We start from the raw sequence: 17,780 nt of genomic DNA, 5'->3' as shown, positions 1-17,780 counted from the left end.
GAAACACTGCACTCAAATAGCACTTTGGTATTTAAATGCTTCTTTTGCACTTCTGGTTAGACGTCAACTGCATTTCATTGGTTCTGTACCTGGACTCTGCTACTGACAATAAAATTGAATCTAATCTAATCTAATCAACACATAAGCTAAACTACACGCTGTTATAGATAGTTCTCATTTATTGACCGAGTGTGGTTAAGATGAGTTACTTCACGTCACTGATATTTATTTTAATTCCTGTCTTTCCTGCCAACATGTTTTCATGTGGTGAGCAAAAGCCTTACTGTTGTGTATATGAACCTGCTCTCTCCTCTGGTTCCTCTGCAGGTGTGTGTGTGTGTGTGTGTGTGTGTGTGTGTGTGTGTGTGTGTGTGTGTGTGTGTGTGTGTGTGTGTGTGTGTGTGTGTGTGTGTGTGTGTGTCCTTGGGTTATTTCAGTCGGTGTTGGACTCTTATCGATGCCACGCCTTCGCTTTGATGTTTCACTCGTTTTCAAACTGCAGCAGGCTGCACCTCTGTCGATATTTGGGCGAGGGCAGAGTCATTTTCTGTGACTGTGTGTTTGCATTAATAATATATTCCTGTCATAATTGCACTTTTGCACAAATGCCAACTGCAATGCTACCTAATTAATGACAATTCAGTAGGGCTGATTTCATTGCATTTTAGACAGAAAGACAGACACTTTATTCACCACTGGAGGGAAATCGCAGTGTCAGCAACAGCTCACATTAAAAAATAGGCAATAGTAAAAAATATAAAAAAGAAAATTGCAATATATGGAAAAAAATAGGAAAAAATAGAATAAAACCTGTTAACTTTTATGGTTAATATGGACTTAACCTCATAATAAACAACTAAATATAACCCAAAAAAATAACAGAAGAATAAAAAAAATTGAAGTGACCCAAAAACAAATAAACCGGAAAAATCTGGTCACATAACGTACAATATCTTATTAAATAAACCTGATGGTGAATAAGAAGGATGAACCTGAAAATGAGAAAAAATAATATGTCCGTAATATGTTATAGGCAATGTACCATAAACCTAATGACAAAACATTAAATATATCAGCCCCAAAAAACTGACAAAAAATATTAAATAAACCTAAAAATGTAAACACTAAACAGAATGGTAATTAACCTCAAAAATAAATACCAAGCAAAAATTTATACGAGTTAAAACGAGAAAAGAAACAACAAGATTTCTACACAGTTAACTGTTGAGCCCAATATGGCAGACGTCAGTCAGTCTACAGTACGTGCAAGTTACAGTTTTGCGGCATTACTGACGCTGAATGAAAAGTGACCGTCTATCGTGGTTCCATGAAACAGCATTTGAACATAGCAGCTTGTTTGACTCTGTCTTGATAGACTTCTGTCTGACATTTTAAATGGCAACGTAAACTTATAAGTCAGATGCGGATCGGAGACAACGTGGCGTCTTCAGGAGTTTGTGCCAGTGACTGTGCACGCAAACCTCTTGATGAGATGATTTCTCTGTGAGTAAATCCTTCATGGGCAAAACATTTCCCAAACCCATAAAGCTATAAAGCCCCCCCTTTCCATTAGGAAGCCATTCCACCCCCAGGCGATATACGGTATGTTGCAATTTTAAAATTTGTAAAAGCAGAACGTCCAAAACAACCGTCATGTTAAAGCTAAAAGCTTGTTTTATGAAACCACAATGCATTTAAGAGGCGCACAATAAGAGGCCTCTGAGGTCATCCGCCTACAGGCCCCAAGTGGCGTCTCTATGGAGGAAGAATAATGTAAATGAATAATACGAAGTGCTACTTCACGTTACAATCCCTGGAAAGGCTCCGGCGAAAAGCAAATCTCAGAACAAGGTGGACTTTGAGGACATTATCCATGACTTTGACAATGAACTTGGTGGCGGTTGCGCATATGGGTAATAGGGTAAAAAAAAACAAAAAAAAAACTGTTAACCCTCGGGTTGTGTTCATTCCATGCTTGTGACCGAGTTGGCTAAGGAATAAATAGGCTGTGGTTGTAGGACAACGCCACCTTGGGAACTGCACCCAAAGAAATAGTAATATAACCATGTAGAAGTGGTTAACCACACTCAGGGAAGCTTGCAAAGAGGAACCGAGACGTATAAGGTGTATGCTCAAATCAAAGTCAATTTATTGCTGTGAAGTACTGCAAAGGAAGAGGGGGATTAGTTCTAGATGTTTTTTTGTTTTTTATCTGATTGAGGTCTATATTGTTTCCTGTTTTAGATGTAGTGCTACCTGGTTTAGGTGTGCTGTTGCTGATTCTGAGGTGCATGTTTTTCCTCAATCTGGTTTCAAGACTTGCCATCCTGCAGAGACTGCTCTCCTTGCCGTCACGGAGGCTCTCCACATTGCCTCTCGTCAACTTCATCCCTCTCATTCTACCAGATCTGTCTGCTGCCTCCGACGCAGTTAACCCCCAAATCCTTCTCCCCATCCTCTCTGAACTTGAAATTATGGGATGGGCGCGCTCCATGCTTGGACCATCACTCGTATAATGCCTCATGGAGAGGATCCCCGTCCAGACCTTGAACTCTGAACATGGGAGTGCCTCAGGGCTCCATCCTGGGTCCTCCGGTGATCCCCCGCCACGGCTTCTCTCAACCACTGCTTAGAGTTGAGTGTCATCTGCCCCCCCGCCCCCAAAATAAAAATCAGTGGGCGGACCTGCATATGTCTTCTAGACAATAGCGCACGGATGTCTGACCACCACCAGAAGCTCAATCTTGACAGTGCTACTCTTTCTCTACTACGCTATTCACTTATTCAAAGTCTTAAATTATGTAACTGTAATTTGTAGTTTTGCAACTTTTTGGATAAATTGTTCTCAGGGTTGTACGGTCACTGATTTGTAGGTGTATCGTTGCCTGTTTTGGCTGTATCCTCCTGTTTCGGGCGTTTCTTTACTGGATCCACTAGTCCCAACCATCTCCGCTTTAATATAAGGGCTGCAGAAATGTAAGAGACTTAGCAGCGTGCGGCACGCCAAGGGCATTTGTGATTTTGCCCTGAAACATCAACGCTGGTTCCTAATGGATGCGTTCCTGTTTGTATGCGTGTGCGTGCGTGATTAGTCTTAGAAATAAAGAGCTAACTGCCGAGCCTGGGCTGTGTTGAAAATACGCTTTTCCCCGGTTCCCTTTTCTCTTCCCCTGCTTTAAGCCGGGCCCTTTGAGAAGCGCTCTCAGATGACAGATGGGGGGTCTCGCAGGGGCTTTTTGGTGTCAGAGTCACAAGTCAAGTTGTGCACGACGCCGTGATACTGCACAGTGTATGAAACACATTTTTATCTCACCCGCCATCATTTAACATTTTGACATCTTCTTTCTTCAGTGGGACCTGGCTCTCCTCTAATCGACCCGCGAACGTTGTGGATTACGGTCAATATGGACAAAATGGAGCGCATGAGAAATGCATAGAGATTGTGTGAGATCATCGGAGAGAGAGGGAGAGAGAGCGAAAGAGAGAGAGAGAGAGAGAGAGAGAGAGTTGGGGGATGGGAACAACAGAAAGAAAGAAAGAAAGAAAGAAAGAAAAAAAGAAAGAAAGGAATGGTGAGGGTGAGGTAGAGCCATAATAGAAAATGATTTACGCATAATTTAAGACAAAAGGAAACCAAAGACAGCGCTACAAGACCACGTACATTGACATTGTGTGGCAGACACACCAAGACCAAGACCAATGGTTAAAATGTCAGGGAAGGGACCGGGAAGAGAGTGAGATGGTGAAGAAGATCTTGATGAAGGTAAAGACAGGAAATGAGACATACGGGGGGGGGTGTTTGATTGAAGGATGGATGGAGGGATGGAGGGGTGGAGGGACGTGAAAACACCACGGGGGGCGGCAGATCGGCGGGCAGATCGGCCATCTGGACCTCTGAGCTGACAGCTTTACACTTTCCTTAACATGGCAGCACATCCACCATGTCGCTCCTCGCTCTGGAGACGTACATGGACGAGGCGGCTAATTAGAGGAAGGATGCCGCTGCTGCTGCTGCTGGACGCCGGCATCCGTTGAACGGAGATCAATGTTCTGCTCTCCAGATTAATGGGGCTAATGTCGGTGTGACAGCGAGACTCTGCGGGGGACAGACGAGACAGACAAGGCTGGAAACATGGGGCTGGGACGTGTTCTTGCTTATTAGATTATCTCGCATTCACACGCCAGCGAGGAAACGAACGGTCCCCGGACGCTGCGGTTCACACATATCAACTTTAAATGATTGTTTATCGCATACAAATCCTATTATTTAGGTGCCGGGAATGTGACTGAGATGTTCAGTGTGGATGATCAAGAGATTAAGAGCCTGTTTACAATGTAACACTGCACAAATACATTAATTTGAATAGGAATTTTACTGAGTTTAAACTTCCAAAACGACAAACGCTGTATATATATATATATATATAATGTATATATACAGAATATGCCAAGTTTATTTTTTTGTCATATTTTTACACATATTTTCTAATAAACATTAATAATAAAAGAGTCATGATAATTATAAAACAATAAAACAATAATATTTTAGGTTATTGTTTATTCATAATAGTAATCTTTTATATTATTGTAAATTCCGTGTTAAAGCAATTTGGTGCCTCCTCCTTTTCAAATGCAATAAACACATTTGAAATACAGCAAAATTACTTTTTTTGACAAAGATATGTTACCTGAGTTGCCAGTGGGACCGGGAGATCATTTTAATGTATGTTTCTCAGCATATGGTGCACATTTCCCAAAACCCGAAAGAGAGACAATGATAGGAAAATATAAAAAAAGAGCTATCATCAGGAAAATGGTCAGGAGTAATGTAAAATGTGCGTGCTGACTAGTAAACAGCTAGAACTCAATTTGACACCAGCACAGTCTGGCACAGTATATGACAGGCAGGACATCACCTGCATTTACAATTTAGACAAAAAAAAAAGATGCAGAACAATGATTAATGAATATTTTAATTTGATCAATTTTGATATTGCTCACCAATAGTCATTATTTCCATTATAAAACAGACAGTCTTAAAGTGAACAAATAATACATATGATTATTAAATAACAATTCATTTCGGGGGAGAAAAAGCAGAAATTTACAATAGAAAAATGACCTTCCATCAGTGTAGAAATCGAAGCGGTGTTTGAAGATGGAGACGGAAATGTGCATTTGAAAACCCGTCAAACGTCTTGAGAGATTTACAGAGAATTATTCCCATCACTTAACCCTTGTATTATGTTTCGATGGTGAATGAACAATGACTGAATAGTTTCGGCCAGAAATGGCGGGTGCCATAAAGGTCACCTCAAAATTGTGAGATATGCACATTTAACCTCCTTGAAAAGTTTTTTTTTTTTTTTCAAATGATCATCATGTCAGTGACAATCATTGCAAACTTCACCAGATACTTCAGTTTTTTGTCCACTTAGGAGAAGTTTCTCTTGATGTTACAGCACTTGTTTTTCATTACAAAGTACACAATATGCACTAATTACTGTTATCATCAAACTGGCAATGATGGTCATAACTTGCATGTTTTCTTTATTTGCTGCCATGTTTTTAGTATCTTACACGTGTAATGTTTGTCTTGCATTTGATGAGGGGCAGATTTGGCACAATAACATTCATTATGACAAGCTGTCATGATGATGACAAATGTGACTCACATCAAGACAGTCACATGAATAATTGAATTGAATTTGTTGTTTTTTAATAACAAGACAGCACATTTGAATGAATATACAAAGCACCATAAAGCACAAGGTTTGTGTCGTCCAGAATAATCCTCTCTCCACCGACCGCGGGACGAACAGTTCGAAGGCAGATTCCATGTCATGAACTGGTGTAGCCGTGAATCTGGTGCGCCGCCGGCCCTGGGACCACTGCGACGACGTCTCCAACTGACAGTCCTCCCCGACTTGCGGCGGGGTTTGTTACCACGCGATGTTTCCATTCCGTCAGCGTCGCCTGTCTCTCTGTCCGCGCCTTTTCTCCTCCTTCAGCAGAGGACGATTCATTGCACTCCGAATTATGCTCAACGTTGTCCTCGGCCTCAGACGCGTCCTCCTCTGTGTCGCCGCCATTATCCCTGTGGATGGTCGGAGCGAGGGCGCCACTGACTGGGAATCTCCTGCTCGCGTTGGTCTTCCGACAACTGCCTCGGGCGACAGTAATGCGGCGAGTGGGACCTCGTTAGGTCGGGGTGTTGCCCCTCTCCGACGGCAACAGAGTCAATCTCTACAACTTACATCTGCACCCGTCTCATGTTATGACTATGAGGCATCGGCGAGCTTTTTGAATGCTGCATCCTCCCTTTAGTTCAAATAAAAGGAGATGGTCTCTCTGTCGGTGGTGAGAGCAGTGTGTGTGTGTGTGTGTGTGTGTGTGTGTGTGTGTGCGTGTGCGTGTGTGTGTGTGTGTGTGTGTGTGTGTGTGTGCGTGTGTGTGTGTGTGTGTGTGTGTGTGTGTGTGTGTGTGTGTGTGTGTCTGTGTGTGTGTGTGTGTGTGAGAGAGAGAGAGAGGGGACTCATCTTTATACTTGCTGCTAGTTCATGAAGATCTATTCTCCTTTGAAGTCAAAATTGGCCAGGGCATCAAAACAGGGTGCAAAGTGCTTATAGACATAAAAACATCAAGATGTCAATATTCTGTATAGAAGTTCATGACCCAAATGAGGCAAAGTCACCTGGCCAACAACAAGTATGTTAAGCAGCCTTTCAGTCATGAAAAACACCTAAATTCGGGTCAAATCTGTCCGACATAATACAAGGGTTAAAGGAGGTGAGGGATGTCAATGGAGTGTATTCAACATAAGCATCAAGGTGTAGGCGGCGCTTGCAGCTATCTTTCAGTCAAAAACTCTCCCTCTTTCAAGGTCGTCTTTACCATTGCAAGATCACTTTTCACGAAAGACACGTACACTTTACACACGAGAAAGCTGAATTATCAACAGAGCACTGAAGCTGAGGCTTCTCAGATTGTTCTCCATCCATTAAAAAAAAAAAAAAAAAAGAAAGAAAAATAACAACTTAACGCCATGTTACGAATAGAAAAATGTGTCCGGCTGTCCCACCCGGCTCTTCTTTTATTTTTTTTTTAAATGACACGTGGCTTGAGGAGCTCGTTCTGTCCGACAACTTGACCGCGCCACGCACTTCCACGCCCATATTTGGGTCGGCCTATTTACTGTAAGCAGCCAGTCCTGCTCTGCCTGCTTTGCTGCGCTGGCGGGCTCCCTCCACCTCCACCTGCATCCACGTGTTTGGTTCTACTCTTCTATCCAACGGGGGGATTCAAGCTCATCACTTCTTAAATTGTAGCTCACTCAGGACGTCGATGTTTGCTGTACATACACCTCGCCGGGGGTGATGAGCGGTAGAGCCCAGGCACCCAAACTCAAACCATGCAAAATAAATAAAGATCATTTAAATGTAAATGTATTTGGTGTTGGAAATGGTAAAAACACAGAGTCATAAAATACAACATATTAACAACTTTTATAGTTAAGGAAAAATTACACTGATCTGTCATGGTTTTTGTCGTTGTTTTTGAGTGCCCCGCCCATTCCGATGGATACTGGGTAGTAGTAGATCGATGGTAATAACCGAGTAAAAATCTCCTCCCGGTCGTTAGCAGGGGGAAGGTTCGCCTTTTCTGTCTCGGCAGAGACTTCAAACGCTCTGGCAGCTATTGACTGAAGTTTCCGACCCCAGGGGAGCGGGGTGAACTCAAACGCTAGCGAGCTGACAGGTGCGCCGCCGGAAAAAAAAACCAAAACAAACCTGGCGGCTCCTTTTGTTTTATTCTTTGCCGGATAATATTTACTCCTTCACTTCCTGGCCCCTTCCTTTGAAATAAATAAAAAAGGAGGATGAGAGGAGAGGATCGGGCTTCACGGGGGGGCAATACTTTAATTGACATCGACGCACTTTCAAATCAAACACAGCTCTATGGGCAAAAAGGCGGGGGCGGGAGGGGGGCACGTGCTGGATGCGCACGTTCGCCGACAGCTTTTGTTAAAGCCTCTTCGATGAGTAAGACGCCTTCTTTCGCCTTGAGTTTGAACCTTTTTGTCAGCAGCTCCTCTGGGGCCTTGACCCCCCCCCACCCCCCTCCCCCTGCGCTGACAAAGAAAGCGCCCATTTTGTGTCCCTCCCCCGTGTTTTCCACTTCGCGTTGCGTCGGGGGGGTCCTCCGCCTCGCCCTCCCTCCTTCCCCTCCCCTTCACGTTGGTTTGCGTCGCTCCGCCGCGGCTTCCCTTTCGGGAACGGTCTCTTTTGGGTTTCTCAGTGGATGGTGGGCACGTCCCCCAGCCAGGCGCCAGGTAGCGGCCGTGGGCACGTGTACTCGTTCTGCAGAGGGCGGGGAAAAAAACAGAGATAGCAGAGTTAGCGCCGCTTGACAGCCTGTGCGGTACAGTTAGACGGGAGGAAGTTACAATGGAAAGTTAATTACGCCGCGCGCAGTAATCTGATAACGGCCCAAAGAGACTGTGACAATGCCAGCAAAGCAAATTAGGGGGTTAAGCAATTAAACACGCGATGGGATTCCATTTGCTCGAACGGCTTTCCCCCTGCTCGGACCGACTGGTCTTCTCTGTGATGACGAAGAGTTTGTCTCTTTTGTGAGGACAACTCGTCAAAAAATGTCGGTGCCGAATGTCCGACCCGTCGTCCTTTTTTTATTCGGTCGGCCCCAAGAGGTAGAGTCTGAGTCAGAATAAGGCTCGGCCCTGAGTTGTGAATGGAATTCCCGCAAGAAATAATTCAATTCTGTCTAAATCATGTGCAATCAAGTGTAAATCGGTCCAATTCAGTATGACTGATACCTTCAGCCATTTTCCAAATGAATTTAATCCGTTTCTGCTGCGGCTCGATGCGCATGCGCGCTCTTGTGACTCACGGCTCTCGTTCGGGAACGCCTCGCAGCTGTGGTTTGCCAACCGGCTCGGGAGTCATTGCCTCTACTTTGGGCCCATGCGTCAACCCGCCTTCTCAGGCCCTTCGTTTCCGGAATCGAGGTCAGTTTTAACGGCTGTTTGGGCGTAATGACTCACAACTCCTGTGTCATTTCAAAGGTTTGTTCGCCACGAACGAGTCGTTTGCGAGTCTTGCATCAATGCAACTCAGGTTGTGGAGCGGAGGCCCAGCTGCCTCCCTGGCTAAAGAATGAAAACAAAAACATGAGTAATAGTTGATGTGAGTGCATCAAAATAAATTGTATATTTCTGTTTATTAGGTTTGTATTGAGCCTTTATCTTGTCAAAACCTTGGCCAAATTAACTGATTCTGATTTTATTTTCTCCCAATATTGTTCAATCAAATGAAGGTTTATTTAAACATTTATAAAAAAAACACACCAAACTGAGTTATTTGTTAATGAAGGAGTTTTTTTTCCAGCAAAAAAAGTGCCGTAAGACTCTCCGATAACGATGTTTTATGCTATAAAGTTTTTCCAGATGCAGATTCCAGTGTCTGGAATCCACAGTGATTTTATAATAATTTCATTCAATAATAATTAAATAGAATTTTATACACACGGTGAGCAACCCGCTCTGCACATGAAAGTTTTAGTTTTTATAAAAGAACGGTTCATAACCATGTCCTGTATTTATGTATTTATTGTAAATATATCATGCCATATTTTGAACAGCATTGGAACAGGTTGACTGAGATGGAGCATTTGAAGACTCTGTCGGAGGCTTTCTCTCCGCTCCTCCATCCGTACAGAAGCAAAGATCCCTCCCATCTTTTTTTTTAGATCCTTTTTTTTGACTCCTCCTTTCCCGTGCCCACTTTTTGGAGGAACCGCGACGGAGACGGGGCTGCTGCGTGGGCGGAAGAGCGTTTTGGTTCATTTTCAACTTGACACATTTATGAAAATACCCCCCCCCCCCCCCCCCCACCCTCCAATCACCATGAGTACACAAATTGTTCAGCAACTTTAAAAGACGTCACTTTTAAAATCATAGCTTCCTGTCGGGATGATATCAAATGCAAACCCCGGGGCGGGTTTCATTTAAGAGTCATGCAGTCATAGGAAAGTAAAAAGTTGAAAAAGCCTCTGATTAGTATGCCATGCGAATCCCAAGCTTCTATGTTTCACCAAAACACCCTTTTATTCCTTAAACGCAGGTGTACAAAGTAAATGTTTTTTCTTTTTCTTTTATTAAGTCTCCATACGGCCTCTGTATTAAAATTTTTAAATCCCATCCAAATCCCATTTCCCCCGAAAGAAGGAATGCTGGATCCAAGGCGACGTCTCGACACTGAGAAATCAATGGGGTTTGGACGTAATCGCCCCTGTCGCTGTCTTTGTTTATCTCAGGCAAACACCCAGGACCCAAACACACTGTGTTGCCTAGCAACACCAATCTTCATGCCATGGTCTCGTCGAGTCATTGCCACCTTTTTTTTTTGTCGATTTTGCAGCTGTAATTAACTTTTCTAAGTAATTCAGGTTGTTGAAGATATCAGCTTGTCAGGGAGCGTTTCACCTGGTTCTGAAGTTTTGAGTGATGGATGGATGCATAAACAGGAAGCTGGAATCAGCGTGATCAGACATCTCATCTTTTTATGAAATCATCAAATTTGACTTTCGAGGATGAAAAGTATCTTTCAGTTCATTTAATAGTTATGTGAAAGGGCTTTAAAGGTATTATTTTTACTTTCATCAATATTATGAATTTTTTCATGTATTTATTAAATTAAATTATATATGTCATTATATTTATTTATTTATCTATAAGTTTACTTCTCCCACACAGTTCATTTCTTGCAAGAATAAAATGTGTATATGTTTACATTTTTACTTAAGAAATTCTAGTTCTCACTGAATCTTAATATTACAATATAGAAGTGATGAAAGTTGATTTCATATATTTTACTCTACCAAGTTCCAGGCTGCTGAGCCTGAGTTGTCAATGGTCCTGTGAGGTTCAATGCCATCCATGGCCCAATGCCAATTTTGACCACTTTATCATTATTCCCTATAACTTTTAGTTATTTTTTCGACATCTTTGGAGTTTAATAGGAATTATGGAACAGTATTTGTGTTTGTAAAGGGGTTACAAATGCTGTCAAAAACGGTTTATACAAAAAATCATTTACAGTTTCAACAAGTTGCTTTTGGAGTGCGTTTTGAAAACCACCAAGGACTGCCACGTATTCTGCTACCTTCAGATGCTGTGACATAATAATAATAATAATTGTAATAATAATAATGTCAAAATATAATTTAAAGATCACAGGAAAGTCTTGACGTGATACTTCTTATAAATGCGCCAATTTGGGTGGACAAGGTGGGCCTGGGCCCACCCATTTGTCACTCAGGCCCAACCCAGCCAGGTTTGATCAAAATATATTTTCTAGTTTCGTTTGTTGTTTTTTTTGTCGCTGCCGGGTAGATGGAAGGGGGGGGTGGAGCTCGCCTGCAAGTGGTGAAGCTCGCCACAGGAGTGCCGCTTTGCAGCTGTCAAATTTGCTTCCAGAACGAGCAGCGCACTGGTGATTTTTCTGGACATTACGGATAAAGTGAACAATTTGGTGGAAAGCGGAGTCGTCATCCATGACACCGTCGTCCCCGTTCCCCCTCTGACGAACCCTGGCAAAAGAATAACCATTTCCAATGTGCCCTCATTCATCACTAATGGGATGTTAGGCAAGGGGCTGGCCAGGTTTGGGCAGATTGTTTCCCAACTTAAATTGATTTTCTTATGTTGCAAAGCTCCTCAGATTAAACATTTTTTTTTTGGAAGACAAGTCTTTATGGTTTTAAAATTCAATGCAACGGAACTGAAAATAACTCAAAATAAAGAATCGAGTAGATGGATTACACTGTTTATGCCACATCCGACACCATGAAACATGCTCTGGGTGTGGAAAAGAGGGTCATTTGATCAGAACCTGCCCAGAGGACAATGTCAGCAGGACAGACCCCCCCGAGCCCACACCTCCTGCTCTGAACCCCCAGTCCACCTAAACCCGCAGTCCCCACTCAACCCCCAGTCCCCACTCAACCTCCAGTCCCACATGAACCCCCAGTCCCCATTGAACCTCCAGTCCCCACTGAACACCCAGTCCCCCTAAAGCCCCAGTCCCAAATGAACCTCCAGTCCTCACTGAACCCCCATTCCCACTAAACCCCCAGTCCACCCTAAACCCCCATTCCTCACTGAACCTCCAGTCCCCACCGAACCCCCAGTGCCCACTCAACCCCTAGCCCCCACTGAACCCCCAGCTCCCACTGAACCTCCAGTCCCCAATGAAGCCCCAGTCCCCACTGAACCTCCATTCCCCACTCAACCTCCAGTCCCACATGAACCCCCAGTCCCCATTGAACCTCCAGTCCCCACTGAATACCCAGTCCCCCTAAAGCCCCAGTCCCACTGAACCCCCAGTCCTCACCAAACCTCCAGTCCCCCTAAACCCCCAGTCCCACTGAACCCCCAGTCCTCACCAAACCTCCAGTCCCCCTAAACCCCCAGTCCCACTGAACCCCAAGTCCTCACCAAACCTCCAGTTCCTATCGAACCCCCAGTCTCCACTCAACCCCCAGCCCCCCCTGAACCCAGAGTCCCCTTAAACCCTCAATCCCCTTAACTCCCAGACCCCACTCAACCCCTAGTCTCCACTCTATACTGTGACAGCCTTTATAGACTGAGCTCTGTTAGTTGAGCATGTTGCATATTCAGTGTTTTGCTTTTATTTCCTTTGTAAGGCAGAACGTTGCAAAGTAAAATTGTCGCTGCTTTTTCATTTTATATATGTTTGATCTTTCGTCTCCTCCTACGTTTACAGTTATAAGTTATTTTTTTCTGAGAAAAGATGGCAAGGCCAATGTTGTACTGGCCCACCCAAAATAAACAAACAGTGAGAGGAATGAATCTGTGAAAAGCCAATTTAGTTTTACCCCAAAAAAAATCCTTAGATCTGGAGCTTATTTTGGCCAGGATTTAGTGAAAAATAACGCCAACTCATTCGTCTGTCTGCATGTGTATAAGTCTAACCCTCAAGTCCAATCAGACGATACAGACCATTAGATTTAGTTTGATCCTTATTTATCATTATTCATTTGAATGATCATTTAGTTCCATCAGGTATTTTACCTTTGCATTTAGAACAATTGCATTTCAGTACTTAGTAAAAGGGAATATAAATTGACAAATTGAATGGCATTTATAGTTGTTAACTCACTGTTTATAACAGCTAGGGGTGATACTCCTTTGAATAACAAACTGTAAAGAAATATAAGTTGATAATATTGCATAAAAATGTAGAAAAAAAACCTGTCAGTTATTAGCAAAAAACTATTTTAAGTTAAGGTGCTCCTAACCATTTCAGTTTATATAAAAAAAATCTTTTAACATGATGTTAAGCCTACTTTCCTGACCAAGCACGGATCTACTATTTGTGCCTTCTGGACACGTTCCCCGGGGCCCCTGAGCGCTAAAGGGCCCTATCGTCTATGAGAGAAAAAATCTATGACGCAAAACTTGACCAATTCTCTTGGTCTTGATAATTATCCAATCAGAATGAAATAAAAGTTGATTCCAACTTCGCCGATTTAACCACGCCCAGAGCCCTCCCCCGGTTTCCAGGTCGTTCTAAAACGTCGGTACGGAGCGCTCTCAGACACACCTGTTACCGGGGGATGGGGGGCCCGTCCCGGGGGAGCCGCAGCTGCCACCACTGCCCTCCGCCTCCTCCTCCTCCTCTGGGGGTCAAAGAGCCAGACTGGGGGGGTGGGACCCAGACCTGGTGGGTGGGACCCAGACCCGGTGGGTGGGAAGGCTCCTTTCTCCGGGATAATCACACCATTTGGTCCATTTTTTTTGCTCCTCCGCTCCTTTAGACTTTGCTGTGAGGTTTCAGAAAGCGGCCTCCAAAAATGTAATTAAGCGATTGTTTTATCCGAATGCTGGCCCCCGGCAAGATCGGTGCTCTGTCCCGTGCCGCAGTGCACTGCGCGGGGCGTGTGCTGTTAGAACTGTCCAGAACGTTTTTTTAACCTTTTTTTTTATTGAATGAGCATGAAGCTGTCCCTGCACCTGCTCAGCTGGACTGGTCATTCAGCCCTTTTTTGAATAAAGTGTGATTATGGTCCGTTGAATTCAACATGACAACTTCACTGGAATCTTAAAATAATTAAAATAAATAATTTAATGGCTGCGGTGCAGAGGAACCGTATGGGGGGAGAGGGGTTAGGAGGATTCTAAGGGGCCATAAAAGAATATTAGGGTGGGTTGGAATGTGTTATCTTTTCATGGGGCTCAAAATCCCTGGCGGCCCCCATTGCGTAGGGTGGCCTTGGCACGTGTGTTTGTGTGCATGTGTAGGGGCCCCTGGGGGTACTAATCCAGCCTCGGTCCTGATGCTGGAGTCTAGCGAAGCTAGAAACAATTTGCTGTTGTGTATTCAGTTCACTGATTGATACTAAAACCCTCCCAACACCAACCTATAAAGCCTACATTAACAAACGTGGGCTAATAAAATATGTTCACAATGTTTTAATGCTGTTGTTGTTTGCCTCTAAAACAACAGCCAAACACTTAAAAGTATTTTGCTCTCAAGATAAAATGAACAAATGAACCACAAATGAACCACTGGTGCTGGAGCCGTGGTTCCTCAACAAAAACTAACCTTGCCCACATCAAACACACGTTGGGGTCCTAATCACCCGTTTGGGGGTTATTCTGCGATAATGAGTGGCTGGCTGCACATTTGCTCATCACAAGGCTATGAACGAAATAAAATAATACATTGGGTTGGAATATTGATTTCATAACTAGTATGCCCAGCGAAAGAGCTTCCGCCGAGAAAAATTGTTCCACAACAACGTAGTGAACTATTCAACCCATTTATTGTTAGTAATGTGAAATTGGACATCAGCATTCATCTCTTAAAGTCTTCTATTGTAGTTCCTATGTTGCGTCACCAGATGGCACCACTGGCTAGTAAGCATAAGCATGTAGATGGAGTGATACAAGGAATGTGAAGTATTTGCCTGCGATAACCGTCATTCCTGCTACTACAGCCGCTATCCACCAATCAGAATCCAGTATTCCACAGAGCTGAAAACAAGTGAAAAGACTGAACGATGTCGTACTGAATTGTGGTGTTTCTCACCATTTTTGTGGTCCGGTTTCTTTGGGCGGGGCTAAATCATGACCCGATGACGTAGATGGTTCACACTCAGTATGGCCCCGCCCCCTTACACTATATAAACACCAGGTCGGAATCAGAGCATTGGTGGTGAAATAAGCTGAACTAAGCTAGGCTAACAGGCTGGAGTTTGAGATAAAACGCTATTTTAGGAATAAACACCTGGAGTAAAAGACGTCTTCAAGGAGACTGTTACCTCATGCGATCCCGTGGGTGCTTCCTGGTGCCTCCGGGATGCCTCTGGGTGCCCCCCCCCCCCCCCCCCCCGCCTTGGTTACGTTAGCATTAACTGAATGCTAGCAGGCCGTGGAGCCTCGACCTGGCCTGTGGAGGAGCCAGCAGGGGGCACAAGAGAAATGGGGAGGCGCAGCCAGACAGTCCCGCAGGACGACAGCGCGCTTTGAGGTGAGCAACTAGAGGCACTGGGATCGGGACTGGGATTATTTAAACATGGAGGTTACTCCAATTTCAACATTTATAAATTATTACACGGTTAAGGCCATTGGTCTTGGTTTCAGCGTCTTCAGCAGACACGCCCACAGCGTCTCAGAACAGAGGAAGCTGCCTTTTTAAACTCTATTTTATAAACTTGCCTTTACAGGTACTTTAACATACAATTTCACACTGTGAAATCAATGTATGCTGTGTTTCCCAGCATTCCTTTTGGTGCCACCTCAAGGTTCTCTCACTGCACAGGAAAAGGGTGTTTTATTTTAGCTTATAAATAAATAAATCATTTTTTTTATTTTGATGCCCTCTTTTTCCGGACTGCAAAGGTTTTTATTTTCTAATGCTTATGGTCTGTATTGGAATGCACCAAACGTCACCAGACGAAATTCCTCGTCCCATGAAATGAATTAAAATCTATCGTAATTCTGTTGAGAAAGGAGGAAATATCGAGCGGGTAAAGATAGAATCTCAAAAGCTGTTTAAATTTACAGTAAGTTATTGCAGATTACACAGACACGCCATCTTCTTGTCACATGTAATAATATATTATATTACATATTATATGCAGATTGATCTCAATTTGTAACAAATTAAAAATCAAAACTCCGGAAACATTTAACCCTGCAATGCCGAGAAAAAAGGGAGAGAGTAGAGCTCAGTGGAAAGTTGGCCAAATTAGACCGAAAGATGACCAAATTCCCAGATCAATGAAGACATTATCCATCCGATAAACAAGTTATAGGATTGACAATAGCAAGCATTGACAATGTAAATGTAGTCTTCAAAAGAGGGCTAAAAGTGGATCTAGTACTATTAAACCCAGGGGTTTTACAGGGTTAAATCTGTCTGATATACATATGCTGTACCGAAACAGCCACATGGAGATTTGCTATCACTGTTCAGTCAGCATATCTAAGGACTAAACACTTCCACCCCCGTCATATAAAACCCCCTCAAGTTTTATAACGATTTAACCTTTTAATATGGAGGCTATTTCCAGCCTTCCACTTCAGGTAAATCCACATCTTTCCTTAAGAACACACTCCTGCAAATCAACCGAGACACTCCTAGGGGATATTTATTTTTATTTTTTATTTTTTTTGCCGCCATCAGCAAAACGTTCACAGCTTTCGCTTTCTGGGTGCTTTTAATGTTAGAAATACTCAGGGCTTTAGTTGCCACTACACAGTTGAGCAGCTGTGAGTGGATGACAGATCTGTGCTTTTTTGGGGAAATTTTGTGGTTATCAAACTGGATGGGGGTGGGGTGGGGTGAAAGTGTCCCCATTACGCACCGGTGCTTGTTTCGTTCCATAAGGAAAAGGAGTAAAATAAAAATAACCAACATCTAAAAACACACTGTTTTGGCACACCGATCAGGGGCAACGCGGCGTTGGCACCGTCAGTACCGTGCCCTGTTAGAACAACTGTTCTAACTGTTAGAACTAACAACTGTTATACCTTTCAACTGTCATAAGTTACAACTGTTATAACTTACAACTGTCATAATTTACAACTGTAATAACTTTCAACTGTTAGAACTTACAACTGTTATACCTTAAATCTCTTATACCGTACAACTGTTAGGACAAAACTGTTAGAACTTCCAAATGTTAGAAATTACAACTGTTAGAACTTACAACTGTTCAGACATTCAACTGTTATAACTTACAACTGTTAGGACATTCAACTGTTATAACTTACAACTGTAAGGGTCATACAACTGTTCAAACTTACAACTGTTTCAACATTCAACTGTTATAACTTACAACTGTTAGGACATTCAACTGTTAGAACTTACAACTGTTAGGACATACAACTGTTTGAACTTACCACTGTTTCAACATACAACTATTATACCTTACGACTGTTATAACTTACAACTGTTATAATTTACAACTGCTATACATTACAAGTGTAATAATTTACAACTGCTGTACATTAAAACTCTTATAACTTACAACTGTTAGGACATTCAACTGTTAGAACTTACAACTGTTAGGACATACAACTGTTTGAACTTACAACGGTTTCAACATACAACTGTTATACCTTACAACTGTTATAACTTACAACTGTTATAATTTACAACTACTATACATTACCACTGTTACAATTTACAACTGTTGAACATTAAAACTGTTATAACTTACAACTATTC

The 17,780-nt window shown here is 43.0% G+C and overlaps 1 protein-coding gene across 1 annotated transcript in view; it reads right to left on the bottom strand.

Annotated features, from left to right (window-relative positions):
* Nucleotides 1–8,294: 8,294 nt before the first annotated feature.
* Nucleotides 8,295–17,780, bottom strand: part of LOC307243381 (leucine-rich repeat transmembrane neuronal protein 4-like) — a gene marked incomplete at its 3' end in the record, with an annotated part of 82,416 nt that continues 72,930 nt past the window's right edge. Inside the window, exon 3 of the mRNA XM_080018181.1 lies at nt 8,295–8,360. Within this exon, the coding sequence (XP_079874307.1) occupies nt 8,295–8,360 (66 nt within the window). The remainder of the gene's footprint in view (nt 8,361–17,780) is intronic.

Source organism: Zeus faber, assembly GCF_960531495.2.
Source record: "Zeus faber genome assembly, chromosome: 17".
Lineage (NCBI taxonomy): Eukaryota > Metazoa > Chordata > Actinopteri > Zeiformes > Zeidae > Zeus > Zeus faber.
Note: the sequence above shows the minus strand (reverse complement) of the source record. Positions and strands in the feature narration are given on the sequence as shown.